This window comes from Gymnogyps californianus, chromosome 7, assembly GCF_018139145.2.
Source record: "Gymnogyps californianus isolate 813 chromosome 7, ASM1813914v2, whole genome shotgun sequence".
In the NCBI taxonomy this organism is placed as follows: Eukaryota; Metazoa; Chordata; class Aves; order Accipitriformes; family Cathartidae; genus Gymnogyps; species Gymnogyps californianus.
The window spans coordinates 18,316,938-18,334,382 of NC_059477.1; the positions used below are offsets into that span (position 1 = coordinate 18,316,938).

Here is a 17,445-nt window from a genome sequence, read left to right on the forward strand (position 1 = left end):
CAGAAAGATTTAGCATATCACAGTTTTTTTTTAATTCTAAAAATGTTAATGTTATTTTTCTTTCAACGAATGTCAAATAAAGAATTGTAAAAAATAATTAAATCAGTGATAGCATCTTTAGTGTTCACCAAGTTTCAGTTTGCATTGCAAATAATGGCGTTCACAAAGCACTAGCAGAACACTGTAAAACTAAAGACCTTATTTCTGTATTTAAATTAAAAAACGACTTTCAAAAAATTTTGAGGACGTGCAGTTTCTGTCCCTCAAATGTACTTGCAGTCATAGACACATAATGCTTTTAATATCACGGTGAACTGCACACAAAGACTGGAGCATGAGGTGGGCAAATGTTTAATATTGTTGTTTTTAAGGAAAGTGACACAGAATAATTAATTGCTATTTTGCACACAATGTGCCAATTTGATTCATAGTGTAATGTCATTAAAGCAAGTAGGATGAAGTTAACCAAGTATGATTAAAAAAACCAAACTTTGATATATTTTCATTTTCTTATAATAACAATTGCAGAACTAAAAAAAAAAATAAAAAAATCAGACTAGGTTCAACTAGGAAAGAAAAAGATGCCGTTGTTTGAATAATTCAAAATTTTTTTTGGAAGAAATCCTGTTAATCTGCACATAGGTTTTTTATACCAAATATTCATAAGCAATTCATGAGCATTCACAACTCTTAAAAAGTCTACTTAATATTTTCTTTAGGTTTTCATATTTCTTCCTGATAACAGAACTGTGTGAGGAAATTGGAATTCATTAGTAGCTAGTTGCTCTGCCAGTTGCTTTGCCATACAAACAAGGGGGACAACTGAATATGTATTAAATAATCAAAGTAATCTCAGTTCTGTAGGGACCTGACTCTGCAAAAGGAAGAAGCAGGCAGAGAGCTAGGTATGTGTGGTAATCTACTGAGAACTGTTCAAGCAGCTCTGCTGGCAGGATCACATACCTATCTAATAATTTTTTTTTCAGGTCTCAGTACTGGAATCAATCTTAAATAGAAAAATTCAAGTGCACTATGTACGCTGTGTATGTGTAGAAAGAAATACAGTGTATATGCATGAAATCTAACCTGTCATCAGTGCCTGGATGTATAATACGTGCATAAATGGAAGACTAGATCATACCGTATGGAATGCAGTTTTTACCTAATAAAATTACTTTTTTTCTTTTTATTAAAATCTGCCCTCCTACTGTTTAATGTTTCAGAGATTTTCAAATAGAAAGTGCCAAGCCTTCTCCCACGTATATTAACTGAGGCTTAGCAACACATAAGAGACTTGGTTCTTAATCAAAAATATAGAATCACTTTATGAAAAACTGTAAAATATAATTTTGCACAAAAGCTATTTTGGCAACACAAGTAGTAGTTGTTAGCTACAATGCATGGGAGCCTCTGCCATACTCTCAAATATAAATATAGATAAGAAAAGTGTATGGGGAAAAAACAGAGCCAGTAAAGTAAACAGTGTGTGTGACAGAAAACAGTTGTATTTACAATACTATCCAGCTTCTGGAGAGAAGCCAGAGACCTTCCCATGAAATCTTTCTGTGCTTTTAATGCTGTTGCAAAGCTTCAGGGAATTCTAATTGTATAAACAGTTACAGGGAAATGAGATTCACTGTGAGACTATGTCCAGCCAGCAGTAAAAGTGATGATTGCATCTCAGCATCAGTCATTTAGAATATGAACTTTCTGACTAGTAATTCATATGCATTTACCAAAATTGTCTCAAATTCAACCAGTTAGCAGTTTCTTTTCAGTCTGATTATACAGTTAGCTTCCCAAAGCTAAAGCATGTACAGTAGATCTCACTCCTCTGAAATACATTTAGATGTTTGGTTGTCTTTTGATTTTAAATAATGCAGGTTCTCCAATATTTATATCATGATAAAATTCTAGTGCTTTAAAAATCTGCCCTTCACACAAGCCTAAGCATACGTATTTTAAAATTACTTACTGTACATCTTCATATTTTATTTAAGGCATGAACAATGGCATATGAATGGGAACAGCTTCCAGAAAAGCATATCTTTTTGACAAAGGCCAGTCCAAGCACATCACACCAAAGGACTAACCTGAAGCCAGAAATGACAGTGTTGTGACCCAAGTTTTTAACAAAAATAGTTGAAACAAAATGGATTTTTTTCTCTTTTTCTTCCTTTTTTTTTTTTTTAATTTAAATTACATTACTCTTAATGTCTGTTTAAAGCACCGGTTGCAGTTTTGCGTTTACCACCTCTTCCGAGTGACTTTGGATAACTCATCTGCTTCTTTTGTTCTGAATTTTCAGCGTATGAAACTTTAAAAGGTTTCTGTTTCTTTTTTTTTTCTTTTCTTTTTTTTTTTTTAATGGCTGCTGCAAAATTAAAAAGATCCAGAAGTGGTCAGGGGCCTGGTCTAATGCACTTTCAAAAGTCCATTATAAAGATGAATATAAATGCGAATGATAGGTTTTTCCGTAGACCCACAAACCACACTTAGCTATAAGAAACATATTGTGCATAGTTATTTTTTTCTTCAGAGTGATATGTTTACTAGATCTACATTCTCAGTTTACCAGAGTACGGGAATTTCTACTTTACTAAAGCCAGGATCCTTTCGCAGTTCCCAGTAGGTGTCATTGGTAACCCAGGCTTCTCTTTGATTAGTGTCGATAACTTTTCTGTAGAAAGGGAAAAAAAAGAAAAAAAAAAAAAAAAAGAGAGAGAGAGAGGAAAAAGAAGTTCTGACCATAGATCTCTGCTCTTATGCAATATGAAATCAAATCCCATACCTCTCTGATCTAACCCAATACTAAATATGATTTCATATTTCTAAAGGACACAAGAACAGTCAAGGATTTAAAAATAAAAATCAACCTTTACCTGTGTCACAAGTGGAAGGTTTAGAAAACAGCCAAGATTGCAAATCTGTTGTCTGATCTGTGTGAGCAGGTCTTAGAGCCATTTAAAGTCTCTTTGGCCATTACAGATTCTGATTATGTGCAGAGGATCAACCAAGACATCTAGCTTGCAGAATGCAAGCCTTTTACCATTTATATTGTTTGTCTCCTCTGTATTTTGCTCATCTTCCACTACAAAACTGCATCAAGCACGTTCAATCTTTTCACTTTTGATTCCCCATGCTAAACATCAGGCTATTTGGTATGATTATCCCTTGTTTCAGAAGAACGCTTAATTAAAAACAAAAACAAAGAACCCCCCCACACACACTCAATAATAAATAAATTGTAATTTAAGTGTATATATATACATTTATATATACATTTTATAGAGAGAGATATATGTATGATGTTGTTGTTTAGGTCACTATTTATTACTTTGTTTATGCAATGACTTAAAACAATAACATAGTTAAATCTTAGATCCAAATATTAAACTCCTATTCCACTTCAAAGTTCAAAAAACATTGGCCGAGGAGTGCAGCAGGCTTGTATAGCTGTTGCCCATTGTGAGAAAATGATCTTTCAATTATGAAGCTTTAAACTATGTAAAAATTGCTTCAGGCAGAGATCAGGTATCTGATTATTTTTCTTAAAATTGCCATTTTCCAGGCTTTCACAATTAACAGACTACATTGGTGGTAATTCTTGTAGTACTTTGTCCAGTCACACTATAGAAAACAGAGACTTACTACTGAAATGAACAGACTCACTTAAAAAATTTGGGTACATATTCAATGCTGTTTTCTTCCATGTACCGCCTCCGACCTCTCTGGAGTTCCTCTATTCTTTGTTTCTCAGATGCTGCCGCTTCTACATTTCCTTCCTCCAGAAGCCTGTAGGAATAACAGCAGGTCCTATAGCAATCATACAGTGTCTAGAACAAGGAGTTTTCTAGCACCAATTGTCACAAAAGACAAGCAGAAGCCAAGCTTGTTGTCTGTGTTGTACCCACTTTCAGATCTAGTCATAACCTCATAAAATAAGAATAACTGAGATGTGACTCCCCAGTTACATGTACCTGACCTATAGCCTAAGGCATACACTTTCTTCAGTAACTTCAGCATATCACGAACACTGAAGTACTATGAACTGAGAATTAGGAGGCAATTAATGTTGCTTTCATTCATAGCAGAAGGGCATGACATTTCAGAGCCTGTCTTTCCAGTTTGTTATGAGGAATCCTACCTCTGCCCAAAGACTGCACTATAGCTCTACTATACCAACAAGATGCTTTCTGCTTTCCCTCAACCGGGTAAAGCAGAAATTTGATTGCAATACTGAATACCTTCTCTGCTAGCAGAATCCTCCAAAGCTTAGTTCAGACTGTAGTGAAGACATAGACAAAATTCAATACCTAGCCAAACCCAGCCTTAAAACCACCAAATATTAAGTGTATAAATAAGCATTCTTGCCTTTGATCCGGCCTGAATCGTGCATCTGTTGTAGGAAGAAGATCTTTCAGTAAAGGATCTAATTCATTGAGCTCAATAGCAAACCTCGTGAAGCCATAATAACGTTCATAATTGGTTGGCATGGAGCCTGTATGAATATGTATGAGAAAGAAAAAATCTTTTTAAACTATAACTCTAAATATGCAAGAGATTCATTTATTTATTAAATTATAACAGCAAAAATATTAATATATTTTACTCTTACATACAATTAAAAAGCATCAAAAGCTATTCTCTAGGTGGAACAACATTCACTAAATATTAATTTCAACTGCTTATCCTGCAGAGGCTGTAATTACATGCTAATAGATTCAAAACATTTATGATCTTTTTAAATAAAAATCACTGTTTTCAAGATTTTCAAGTAAAACATAGTTTTCTGTTCCCCAGAAAGTGGGCTTATCAAATGTCTGTATAAAAGCTAACCTTTACTGATCTTCAGAGTTAATTTTGGAACATAATGCTCACTTCCAGACTGATTCGGCACTGTCCAACACCTTCAGCACTAATGGCAGAGTAGACATTGCAGAGAGTAGCGTGCAAAGTAGGGTTCAAACTACTAACAATAATGACAATTCCTGGATAATCACTCTGCATGTATGAAAGATACTATAGCTGCAAAGGATGACTAATTCAACCTCAGTGCCTCTAAGCAAGCAATAAGGAAGTTGACATCAGCTCCTGAAACCACGGGAGCTCGCCATCTCTGAAGACCAATCCTTTAGGCTAATAAAGCATTAAGACAGCAAACTCAATAAACTGCCACCTCCTATTTGTTGAATTCAAATAAGCTACCCTGCTCTCTGTGAGAAGGCAGGTGGGCAGGCCTAGACATCTAATTTTTTTCTTAATTTCATTCTTACGTTGACCCCAAGACCCCAGAATATTTGACCAGGAGTCAGACTAAGATGTAAAAGACTATGCCCTGTAAGAACATTTCCATTTACCATTACTATAAGAACATTTCCATTTAGCATTATTATAAACTCATGTAAATTCTTGTTTATTTGTCTAGCCAGAAATTTAATTTCTCCAGTAGTACTTTGTGTATTTAAAATGATGGCTAAAACAGCTTTACATAGTTTAGGGTTACACTACAGTGTCTGCCAGAGTTTATTACAAGCTTCTTACCTGGCCTCCATATGCATTTGGCTGAAGGTGCAACCCCACAATAAAGGCCTTCATGCCACTTTCCGAAAAGGCGATGAACCACCTTCCCTTCTTGATCTATCACAACACCCTGCACCTCATTTACGTTTGAATTCCAGTAGTTCACCTGCAAGTTTAACAAAAAATTACTAGTTCACACTGGTTTTCGTGTTACCCATTGTACCAATACGGATACTGCATGAATCTTAATATGTGGCACCAACTGTCCAAATTTTGTATCGGAACAGCTCACCTGGAACCAAGAATATCAGAATTCGAAATTCAGATGATGTGAATATTAATTGATTTAGTATATGAGAAACCCTGAATAATTTGGTATGTGGTTTTGGTATAAAGGTATTTAAATTATCTGCATAGCTGGGAACTACATTGTTGTTCATTAACCCAAATCCCACACAATTCAGCAAAAATGACACTTTGAAAGTGTCAAGATCAGAGCCAGCTAAATCTCTTCTTTCTATATGGAGAAATACTGAACATACCTGTACGTTTAAGGGAATCCTTTGATGGGTGCTGCACACTACTGTTTGCAGCAGGGAAGACGTTCAGCCAGTATTACTTGTTATTTGTTGCTTTCTGTTTCTCTTCTCTGTTTTGCTTTTCTTAGACACATTCATTTCTTACACCTTCACCTACTGAGCCAGTTGCCCATTCTCAGAACATCCATCAAAATGTGAATTTCAGATTTACGGTAATGCACCATTGCTAACACTGCAATGGTATTGATGTATTTTGTTGCAATATGAAGACAAACTTATTTTTAGGGAAAATATTGATAGTAACATAGCTATACAGTGATCTATTTTTATATATGGCCCTTGCCTGGATATTAAAATACTATGAACCAAAGCAGCGTTATTTAATCTAAAGAGATAAAAATATTGACTGCCAAATTCTAGTAAAGGCAGAAGTAAAATGGCACAAAAGTCTACAATGACTTTGCGTTTTCATTGTGGTAATAGAAAAGAAATTATGACATTTCATTTTTAACCTAAAACCAACAACAGTATAGCACACGCTATACAGCAGTGTAACACACTGATATCAAATGTTCAGTGGAATAGAATCATACTACTTGACATAGCACTCTCATTTGACAATTTACATATTTACAAATGTTGATAAGACAAAATGTGGAATGTGGATTTCAGGAATACTGAAGAAACAGCTTGATGTATCCTTAAACTATGCAGTTTTATGAATATATGATATGTATTAGAATACATATGTTACCTTGACAAATGTGAGTTTACAAATACAAATGCTGCTTTTGGTGTTTCTGATAGTTATCTCTCCATAGTGTTCTATCCACCTCCTTCCACTAAGAATATTATGTATGCAAGTAGTGACTTTGTTCCAGACATAGTAGTCTCCATACCTAGGAACAGATTAACAAGTAGTTGGTAACATATTAATCATGATCCTTGCGGACAAAAAAGTAAAACATAGCTACATTATCATAAATACAAGACCATATTCCTCAAAAACTTTTGAAACAATAGCTTACTTCATTAAAGCACTGGTTCTGGGTACATTACTAATCCTTCATAGAGGAGCTCACCTAAGCTCTAGTGCAGAGAACTGAAGAATGGTACTATGAACCACAAATCAAGACATTATGAACCACCAAAGCCCTGCACAGCATATTCACTGTCCTCAGAGCATTAAGTGCTTTGGCCACAATTCCTTTAGGGGCAGGACAGTGACCCAAAGATCAACATAAAGCTAAATTGAGGTTATAAGCAGACAAAGTAATTAAGTTACAAATAGAACAAAATTAATATGGAAAGGAAGTAGCAAGCAGGAGCTCACTGGCACATCATCCCTTTCCCTCTGTAACAACTACTCAGAGCCACAGCATCTCTGTTGTCAAACAAGGCAATAAAATGAGGGAATTATATTGTGCAAAGCACATTCTCCTTCAAAGTTGAGGGGCAAGCATGAAGACAGAAGACAAAGATGCTCTTGAGTGCATTTACTTCAATTTCGTAAGATGGATAAAGAGGTGAAGTGGAGCGATGCATACTGTTAGAGCAGAAAGAAAGCTGCTGCAATGTACAACAGAATAGTACTCCCTGATATCTCTGGGATTGAAACTTCTTACTTCTTCTTCTCACTACTCTGTCAACATCTGAAGAACATGCTTTGCCTTATTTTGAAAAATGACCTTACATTGTTACTAGTGGTTGTTCTGAGGGAACACTTAGCAGTATTGAGAGCCTTAGTAAGGACAGCGCTAGCTGCTGACAGTCCTATATTGCAGCCTTGTTCTGAACAGTTGATCACTACTGTACATGTAAAACTTGGGCTCTCTCTCCTAAAACATTTCTATCCCCCTCTGTCTATCGCTTTCTAGAGAGTTTGTATATTTTTCCTCCAAAAACCCAAATGGATCTTCAGGCTCAAAAATGCTTCAGTATCCCACCTGTACACTAAGGAGAGATTTGAGCTAGGCACTAACTCTCACCAGTACAATTCATGTGATGTCTGCATACACTTCCCCCAATCCATTCACAAGGCAGCACAGATTAGATTGCAGCAAAGACTGGAAACAAAAGGAAATAGGACAGTAGCTTACTTTGGAAGAGTCACATTCAAGGTTCCAACTGGCAGAATTTCCATCGATTTCCCCCAGAATTTGTTTTTCCACCTGATATCTGAATATAACAGTGAAAGATTTACAAAACTGAAAAGACCAAAGTCTGCCCCTTGCAGTGATCTGTGTGGCACATGAGATGATCTATGCTAGATCACCCAGTTTAAAACAGGACAGTGTGAGGTTGCCAGGGAAAATACAAAACAAAGAAAAAATACTAGAAAATGACATTAGGTCAGAAAAACTAAATATAAGTTTGATTTTCTTCTAGGAGTCATGCCTGTGCTACATTACTGTCAAATCTCTCATGAAAACATTCAATACATATTAAATGCATATGCCAGTAGATACAAGGAAAGAAAGAGCTGCTCATTCAACTGTGTAAAAAGAATTGCTTGTGTTTGTAAGAAATAATAATTTTCTTGGTAAAAAGTTTTTAACCAGAAAAGTATAAACAGACTGCAAGTGACAAGGGAAGTTATAACACGTCTGCTCACTCTTCAGAATGAGAATTTGGAGTTAAATAATTCAGAGCATCAGTTTGTTATATGTTACTACAAAAATAATAAGTATAGAAATTTTGAGTAAGTTCCAAATGCAAAGCTCAGCTTATACAGACAAAGTTTTTACTTGCTAATAAAAAAGGAGTTTATGCTTTTGAATTAAAAAAGTATACCTTGCCAAAACACAAAGTTCTTCGATTCACAGTGACAGGCCGAAATGGGAGGATGGTGGCTAACCTGAAAAAGTTTGGCTGAGTTAAACACAATTCATTTTCATTTCCAAGACAATATAATTGTTACTGAAATATGAAAATACTAAATAGCCCGCACTATTTATTAGCCTATGTTGCTATGAAAACAGATGCAACTTAAGTTTATACTTAAAACACTTTGTTGTGATTACTATAAAAATATCTACCTTCTAGCATTTAACAAAGTTCAGTCATACTAACAGCCTTTCTTTACTACTAAGAAAGCAAACCATTCTAACTAGAAAGAAAAAACAAGATTACTCTATAAAACAAAGAAAGCAAAATCTAAATCTAAACAGGAGTGTCTATCTAGAAACAAGCTTTACCTGCTCTGAGAAAAATCGAAATCCTTTGTCTTCTCTAATACATTCATAAGTTTCACCAAGCACTGGGTTAAATGGCTTGCTTCCTGCTCTAAAGTATGTAGAGGCATAGCCTGACGCTGCAAAAGCAGCTATGAGAACCTGTGAAAATACAGACAAGAACGTAAGTGAGAACAAGCAGAGATTCTTGTGTATATGCCATCACTATGTGGTATCACACAACTCACTCCACTCAGAGTGAAATCTGGATTAATGAAGCATGCCTGAGAGTGAAGCCATACATCCCAGCCAGAGCCAGTATAAACTGTATTTCTTTTGTTGATATGAGTTGTTCTTCTTCATGGCCTCAGTCAGTCTTTTTCAACAGTCCCCTAAAATAACAATCTGAACAAGATACTGTTTTTCTACCTTTGACCAGGCTTATCACTAATGATCTAAAACACAGACCCAGCTCTAGTCTATACTCCCTGTGAATAAATATTATATGATAACTTCTAATGACAAGATCACATACCATTTTCCTATGGGAACTATTCTATTTAGTGCCAAACATAAACGGCTCTCACTTAGGATGTCCTTAATGCAGAGTTATCTCAGGATCTTCCACGCATGTGCAGCCTTATCAGCCCCCTCATCTCCATGTACAACCAAAATCTAGTAATCTCTAAACCAGGCCTAGCTGGGAGTAATAAGTTAAGCGACACGCCATGGTAATTTAGATTACAGCTCCCTTTAGCATAGTTAAAAAAAAAAAAAAAAATCACAACAGGCACTCAGAAGTCCAAACAAAACTTCAGGAAAGCAATACAGGGATAAAAATCACTCAGCTATGGATAATATGCTAACAGCGGGGCGAACCTTAACCAGGTCCCCCTTTCCTCATGCTAGCAAGGACGTAACACTCGTGTGAGATTTTACATGCTTTGTTTTCTTCCCACTGTGTAATGGGTGCTCCATTCTCTATTCATTTCATATTATTCATAAATGAAGCATCAACAGAATTAATGCTCTTTTCACGGGCTTTTCTTCAACAGTAAAAACCTTCATTCTTCCAAAACCTTTTTCATTAATTTAACTATAAGACACTACAGAAAAATGAGGGGTTTTACTATCCTTATGATATATAAAGCAGTGAGAAGAAAAAAGTTTCCACTAGTTTTGGACACTTATTTAAGATAGCAAAGTCCTGATTTTTCAGAGAACAGTGAAGAATCAGGTAACATATTCACAGCACTGCTACCACTGAAGCTTTGGGTATTCAGTACTTCTGCCAAGTAGTACCACATGCCTCAGCTTGGGTGTGCAATTTGCATTTTTAAGGTGCTTGTTAAAAGTTTGTCTTGTATCCCCAGTATTGCACTAGATATCTGTAGCAGAGAAGGGGATTGAATCCGTGTTTCCAAGGAAGCTTTTGGTTGCACCGTGGATTTTCCTTCCTGAACTCTCCTGACTCCTTCAATACTCACCTTCCAAGCTTTTCAACAAAGGAGGCAGAGTCCTCCAGGCAAACAGCCTGCTTTACTCAGTACAACCCTGCCCAGTCCTTACAGGATCTCCCTTTTGTGAGGGACATAAGGAGTCTTGTAGGAAAACAGCATGTGATGACAAATAATTCAACCTCCTACCAATAAGACAGGTTCAACTTCTTCAGTTGCAAGGAAAAAAATACCAGTGTTTAGGACCCCTTGCTCTCCTGCAGGCCACATGAACATGGCAGTTCATGGACCTGAGCATGTGGCTATATGACAGCCACAGGCAACCTCTCTTCTCCCAATTATCTACAGTGCTGCCAACCCATACCAGGGAACAGTAGATATGTTCAGCAACAACACTGCCAACTTTCCCCTAACAGCCTTTCCCTGTTTCTTCTGAGGAAAAGGAGACATGACAGATCAAAACACCCTGAGAGCTGAACATAGGCTGTTGGTTGTCAGTTAAAAACTCAAGACATACGTACAGGGGAGCTGAAGTCAGGCTGCCCAGTCAAACTTTGTTTTAGTGTTTTGGAACTTCTCTATTAGAAATTGCCTAGGATGACATCTTATTGACACCTACATTGATCATAAGCCAGCCACAGACTTGATTAGCTCTTGGAGGCTGCTGGACTTGATCACTGAAAGCCAGGAAAGGATGCTGCAGGGTTAGAAACTGCCAATGCCTACATATACAATCCTAGAGAGTAAGATCAGTCTTCATATCAATGAGTACAATTGCAGGACTTGGTTTGAAGTGAAGAAAAGTCCCTCAGCCTTGTTCAGATCAAACCTACCACCTGTAATTGTTCACAGCATTTGTCTGACCCAGCAGGGAGCTCTGTTGTCTGTGAACAGGAAGAATAAGAGAGGACCCTGCACAGACCTCCATCCAACAGCTCCCTTTTTAATACAGACATAAGAAGTGCTACACTAAATTTATTACCATGCGTTCATAAGGATCATCTGTTTCAGCAGCCTTGTCCAAGAGTTCACTGTACTCCAGCTCTTCACAAAGATGTTGCAAGGTATTCAGAGGTTCATTTAGCTCAACTGGCATGGATACTTTGGAAAGATCTTTGCCAATGTTATTTCTCAAAATATTCCACAGGTTGATGTTACTGGTGTCAGGGCTGGGAGCTGGGAGACAAGTTCTCCGTCCATTCCTGAATGCGCCTCCTGTTAGCTCACCATTAAGAACTGGGAAGGGAAAAAACTATCATAAGAAAGCACCCGATTAAGAAAAAAAGACTTATCCATTGAACCAAATCACCGCCAGAACAAGTAAGCCCAGCTTCACTGATTTCAGCTGAGTTGGTCTTGTATAGACACGCAGTAAATCTGGTACATGAACATAACCAACATAATTTCCCAAAGTTTAAAACATAGCAGTATACTTTGCCGAGAAATGTTGTCAGCAACACTGGTGTTGTCCTCAGATATATTATCACTCACATCACTGATATAAGATTCATCATCAGAAGCCTAAAACATAAATATAATATCAATTAAGTCAAATACATATAAAATATACTGACAAATTAGACAAAAAAAATTGAAACACAAATATTCAAAGAAATCATCTCTGCCCAATTAGAGCTTTTAACTAAATCAACTGGATGTTTCAATCAGCCCATACTGCCAATTCACTAGAAGTGTCAAAACAAATGCTATGCTCTCCTTATGTTTCTGAATTCCTTATTATGAAGCCAAATACACACATTAAATTTGCAAAAGGGTGACTTCAAATGAGATCAGAGATGAACAAAAAATTGACAACGTAATGCGCTGGGGATGGGAGGTGAGAAGAGATAGTCAGATTTGTGTTTTTTATAAAGAACCAAACAATAAAATGCAGCTTGTGTTTCAGCAAATAATTATATAAACATCAACCTATCATTTTGCAAAACAAGAACTACATCAGTGTTAAGACTATTTTTAAGAATTTTTTTAACAAAAAATATTTTTTTCAGAAATATTACTTTCAAAATATTTTACAGTATTTACTGATGACAGAGTATTTATTATAAAGCCTATACCATTTGCAGGTGATTTTGTAAAGTTTCCATTTTGTTTATACCATACAGACACACCAATTTTCCATACTGATATAGACAATCCAGACTATTGAGATAACATGTACTTTACACCTGCCAGAAGCAATAAGATAAGGAACCATTCCATTCTTTAGATTAACAACTCTAGCTGTGGTTGTGCTAACTCGCAGCACATGAGCAATCCTTGTCAAAGAGAAAATACAGTGGCACACTCTTATTTCCTCTTACAGAAGAGTTGTGGTAGACCACAGCACTACTGTGGCTTTATAAAAAGGTATTTTAAAAAATAGAAAAAAAATAAAAAATGAAGAATTTATTCAGGATAGCGCAGGAAAGCTGTGGACAGCAACATGATTCAGGAGCCTGAACTGTACCTGACTGCTTCAACTTTCAGCTTGAGTGAGCCAATTTTTCAGGCTTTTGTCTACTCTGATTACAGAGAATAACTTCATATGTATACTAGAAGACTTTTTTTTTTAAAGAATATTTTAAAATCTAAATTAGTTGACTACATAGTCAGACATAATTGCTCCTGTCTATATCATCCTTATCTGAAACTGCCATAGTCTAGTCTAGCAGGGTCCTGTACTGAACATAAGCTACTGATACAAACAACTTTCAACTCAGTTTTACACTTCAGGGAACTTCTGCACCCCGTCACAAGGGAGTCTCAGGTTCATTTATCTACACCTTACACATTCTGATACCTTTTTATTCTAAGTAGCATTATTAAAAAAAAAAAAAAATCATTCACTAGTGGTAGCAATACCTAAATCTGTCCAACAGCAAAGCTGCAGCATGCTGTCATAACCTACCTCGTTTTCTGACGAGCTGGCAGATAGAAGCACTTCCTGTGCATCAAAAAACTCTGAAATGGATTCAGACATAGAGAGCCTGCTCTCATTAGAAACTTGCTGAGACAGTGGCAAACTGACATGAATTTGTTCACCCGTCTGTAAATAAAGCACAGAAAAATAAAGTATTATTTCTAATACAAAAGAAATATGCATAGAAGGGGTAAATCACCTGAATAATTTTTCTATGCCAAATATAAGCAAGGATACTAAAGACAGCATTTTAGCAGGGCTTTGTATGTATCTAACAGATGAGACTTTGACAATTACAAAATAAAGTGCATTTTGAGCAGTGAGATACATATCTTCATTTGAGGCCTGCTCAGCATCAACTGCTAAGTTTTAGCAGTGCAAATAATCACAGATCTAGTCCTGTATCCAGAGGAATGATTTTGTGGACGATAGCTGGATTGTTTCAGACAAGTTCAACCATGAAATTCAGATGAAAAGATACCTGGTCATAACAAATTATATCACTGAGAGCTAGCTTTGATACAACCAAAACTCAAATATAAAGCTTTATAAAGGTCAGGGAGTTATAAGTTACTTTCAAAATAAATGCGCTTGTGAACCAGTTTAGTAACAAATGTTTGAAATGTTTGAATATTCAGGAGGATGGCTATAATAGATATTTATGTGCTTTCATTCCATGTTTGTATTCCAGATCTCATTAGAATTATGCCATTAACACTGACTCAATACTACTAAAGGGAACGAAGTCTCTACGGTTTATTATAAAGAGAATTTAACAGCAAAGGCAAGGGTTCAAAATTGTGTTATATCAGTAGCGGGGCAAGCTAATTTAAATAGTGGAACATTCCTCTTCCTGCTATTGATGGGAGGAACACCAGGTTTAAACGTGTTACCCTACAGGCTATTGCTTTAAGAAGGGGGGGTGGGAAATTAAGATTCTTTCCCTGTACCATTCCACCAAACGAGCTGCTGCTGCTGTGGAGGGAAACAGGCTTCTGACTTAATCCCTTAGTTTATACAGCATGTTGCTTCTGGGAGATAATACAGATGAAACTACTGAAGCCCTTCTAAACACAGTTAACTCTTCAGATTGCAACTCCATCCCCATTAATCTTACTACAGAAGTCCTGCAAATGGTTTTGTTGACATCTTAATCCTGTAGAATTATTCTATATAGTTGCCTCAAAATGCACTAACAAAAACCAAAAAATCATAAACAAGCCAAGAGGTCAAAACCCATTCCTTTTTCACTGGGGCTTATACGCTTGTAGATGGTTTATGATGTTTGATGAATTATAATGGAAACAGAAGCTCATGTCACTGTTATCTTTACAGGAAGTGATTAAAATTTTAAGTTCTTGTAGAAGCTAGAGGGACTTGGAAAAATACATATGCCCCTACCTGAAAAAGATGCTCACACCGGCATTATATACACACTGCAAGATTATATATAGATAAAGCAATCAAGAGAAGAAGTGAACGAGAAATCTGGGAACCTCTTTGAAAAACTCCTTCAGTCAGACACCCTTGTACCAAGATAACAATGTACATATGAAAAAGAAACAGCTAATCAACAAAAACCACAAAACAGAAGAGATGGTCATTGCTCAGAACTTCACTGCAGATTGCTGTGCTGTGGCACCACTTCACCTCTATCTTCTGTTGCTAGTCTCCAGCATGCTGGACTCTTGGAAAAATTGTTTGGATGTTTTCAAAAAGCAAATAAACAAAAGTAATTTGAAACATATTTCCACCTTTCTTGTTGGAAGAAATAATTAGGAGACAAAAGTATGTTAATTGAAATGGCATATGCATAGAAAAAAATCAGTGGAAATGACAAATGAAAAATATTTTGGTAAAATGCAAGCAGAATGTCTGTCAAAGTGACCATATTAATTGTAACATATTACAGCTCACAAATTCAGATTTGTCCTTCTCATGAGGGAAGCTGACTTGTTATTAATACAAATGTTCAGTAATCTGTTGACTGAGGAAAGCAAAATGAGAAAGACTAGATGTTGCAAACATGATATTAGTATAGTGCTCGTTTCATAGACTGAACCTTTTGATTTCAGCAGTGCCACTCAAAATATTAAACATCAGGCCCTTTAAGCACTTGCAGGATCAGGCCATTAAATACTAAACTGTTCTGTTGATTTGGCAAGAAACTAAGATACAGAATTGGTTAGCTACTGTGTGTTACATTCAAATACAGTAAAACCTCACTAATTCCCACAGCCAACAATTAATATTCCAAAACTGGAGTCCCTCCCTGTTTCCCTGCAGAGACCAAACTTCTTTCATGAGATCTGACATATGCAAAATAAAAGACAGAAATTTTATTTTATGTAGGGAAAATATAATCTGACTTTTTCTATAAATGAATACTTGCCAATCTGAAAAATTCTATAATTTGCCAGGTGTTTCAGCTATTAGTGAGAATTAGCAAGGTTTGATTGTACTCTAAATCCATTAAAGGCCAAAGTCTTACCTCATCAGGACTAGGGATAATATTTACACTGACAACCTGATCACAAATAACAGATTCTGAATGTATTCTGTTCAAGCGACTCCTTAGTTCAGCATTCTGGTTGAGAGCCTTAAAATAAAAATTGCACATTTCATTTAAAATTAAAAAGTAAGCGTTAAACAGAAAATAAAAAAAAAAAGTAGCTTCTTCCCAGCAATTTCCTAAGAAATCACAGAACGTCCTTTCTTCCATTTTTAGAGGGATACCTATTTTGAGATCCTCTCTAACATGATTTAATCTTTTGGTTGGTTTGCCTTCAGTGATTTTCAGGAGGCAGGGGGGACAGATACTCTCCCACAATGTAACAGTGGTATTCTACTTTAATTCTTCAGATAGCTCTTTGGCTGGTATACTGGTGGGTTATGTACATTATGGAAATGGGGAGTGAATGCAGCAAGAAAGAATGAAACTGCAGAACAACAAACTGGAACTACCCACAAAATGCCCAAAGAGGCAATTCTTGGTTTACAACTATACAGCCCTTTCTGAACCAAGGTTACAGCACTTAGAGCCTGCAAAAGGAAATTGCTTCCTTTCCAGCAAAAACAACATAATTGCTAGTATCATTGGGTGCTTGCCTGTCCAGATCAATTTGATATATTTGCATGTGTGTACTCATTTCAAACTACTGATCCATTAGAGTGTCACAAATACCAACAGAATTCAACTAGTGTCTGGTATCTGCTGGGTTTTCTCCTTTTTTAAAGCCCAACCTAGATTATAAATTTGGGTGCATATATATATATTGTCTGTTATCTAGAAAGACTCATGTACAAGATTCTGGAATCCAGAAAAAATATAATACGTTACATACCTAGAACATGAACTGACTTAACCCTAATATATCCCCAGCACTGAGGATTATAGAAAAGAACAACAGACAGACATACTGTTTTAGTAGAAAATGGCTGTTATAATGGAGTAGGAATCTTCTGCCTCCCCCTAGTGCAGACCCAGGAACAGATTGCATGAATGTACTGAAACAAAGTAGGACCAAAGTAAAATAGGTTAGCTTAAACTGTCACTGAACAGTTTAAATTACCCCATTTTGCTTTGTTCTGAAACAGTCTGGGCATGTTCACAGTTGCCATCTACCAGGAAGCAAAGGGGATGACTAACAGCAGCCTGGCAGTAGCTTCTTAAACTGCTCAAACCTGGTCATGAGACTGGTCAAACCCGGCCATCTGACTAAGGTCAAATTTCCACTTATTCGCCATTGAGACTATGAACTAAAGTCTGGCAGTGACTTTTAGACTGACGCTGGAGGCCAGGAACAAGAAGAAAACCTGATCACCTATTTTAT

The 17,445-nt window shown here is 36.4% G+C and overlaps 1 protein-coding gene across 1 annotated transcript in view; it reads right to left on the minus strand.

The window, feature by feature from the left end:
* Nucleotides 1-529: 529 nt before the first annotated feature.
* The window catches only part of OSBPL6 (oxysterol binding protein like 6), a 75,702-nt gene continuing 58,786 nt past the window's right edge, over nucleotides 530-17,445 (minus strand). The window contains exons 14-25 of the mRNA XM_050900044.1: nucleotides 16,104-16,211; nucleotides 13,601-13,738; nucleotides 12,126-12,213; nucleotides 11,675-11,928; nucleotides 9,260-9,397; nucleotides 8,856-8,919; nucleotides 8,162-8,240; nucleotides 6,817-6,961; nucleotides 5,545-5,689; nucleotides 4,375-4,501; nucleotides 3,673-3,795; nucleotides 530-2,680 (exon numbers count right to left, since the gene is read on the minus strand). Of these exons, the coding sequence (XP_050756001.1) occupies nucleotides 2,572-2,680; nucleotides 3,673-3,795; nucleotides 4,375-4,501; nucleotides 5,545-5,689; nucleotides 6,817-6,961; nucleotides 8,162-8,240; nucleotides 8,856-8,919; nucleotides 9,260-9,397; nucleotides 11,675-11,928; nucleotides 12,126-12,213; nucleotides 13,601-13,738; nucleotides 16,104-16,211 (1,518 nt within the window). The 3' untranslated portion in view covers nucleotides 530-2,571. The remainder of the gene's footprint in view (nucleotides 2,681-3,672; nucleotides 3,796-4,374; nucleotides 4,502-5,544; nucleotides 5,690-6,816; nucleotides 6,962-8,161; nucleotides 8,241-8,855; nucleotides 8,920-9,259; nucleotides 9,398-11,674; nucleotides 11,929-12,125; nucleotides 12,214-13,600; nucleotides 13,739-16,103; nucleotides 16,212-17,445) is intronic.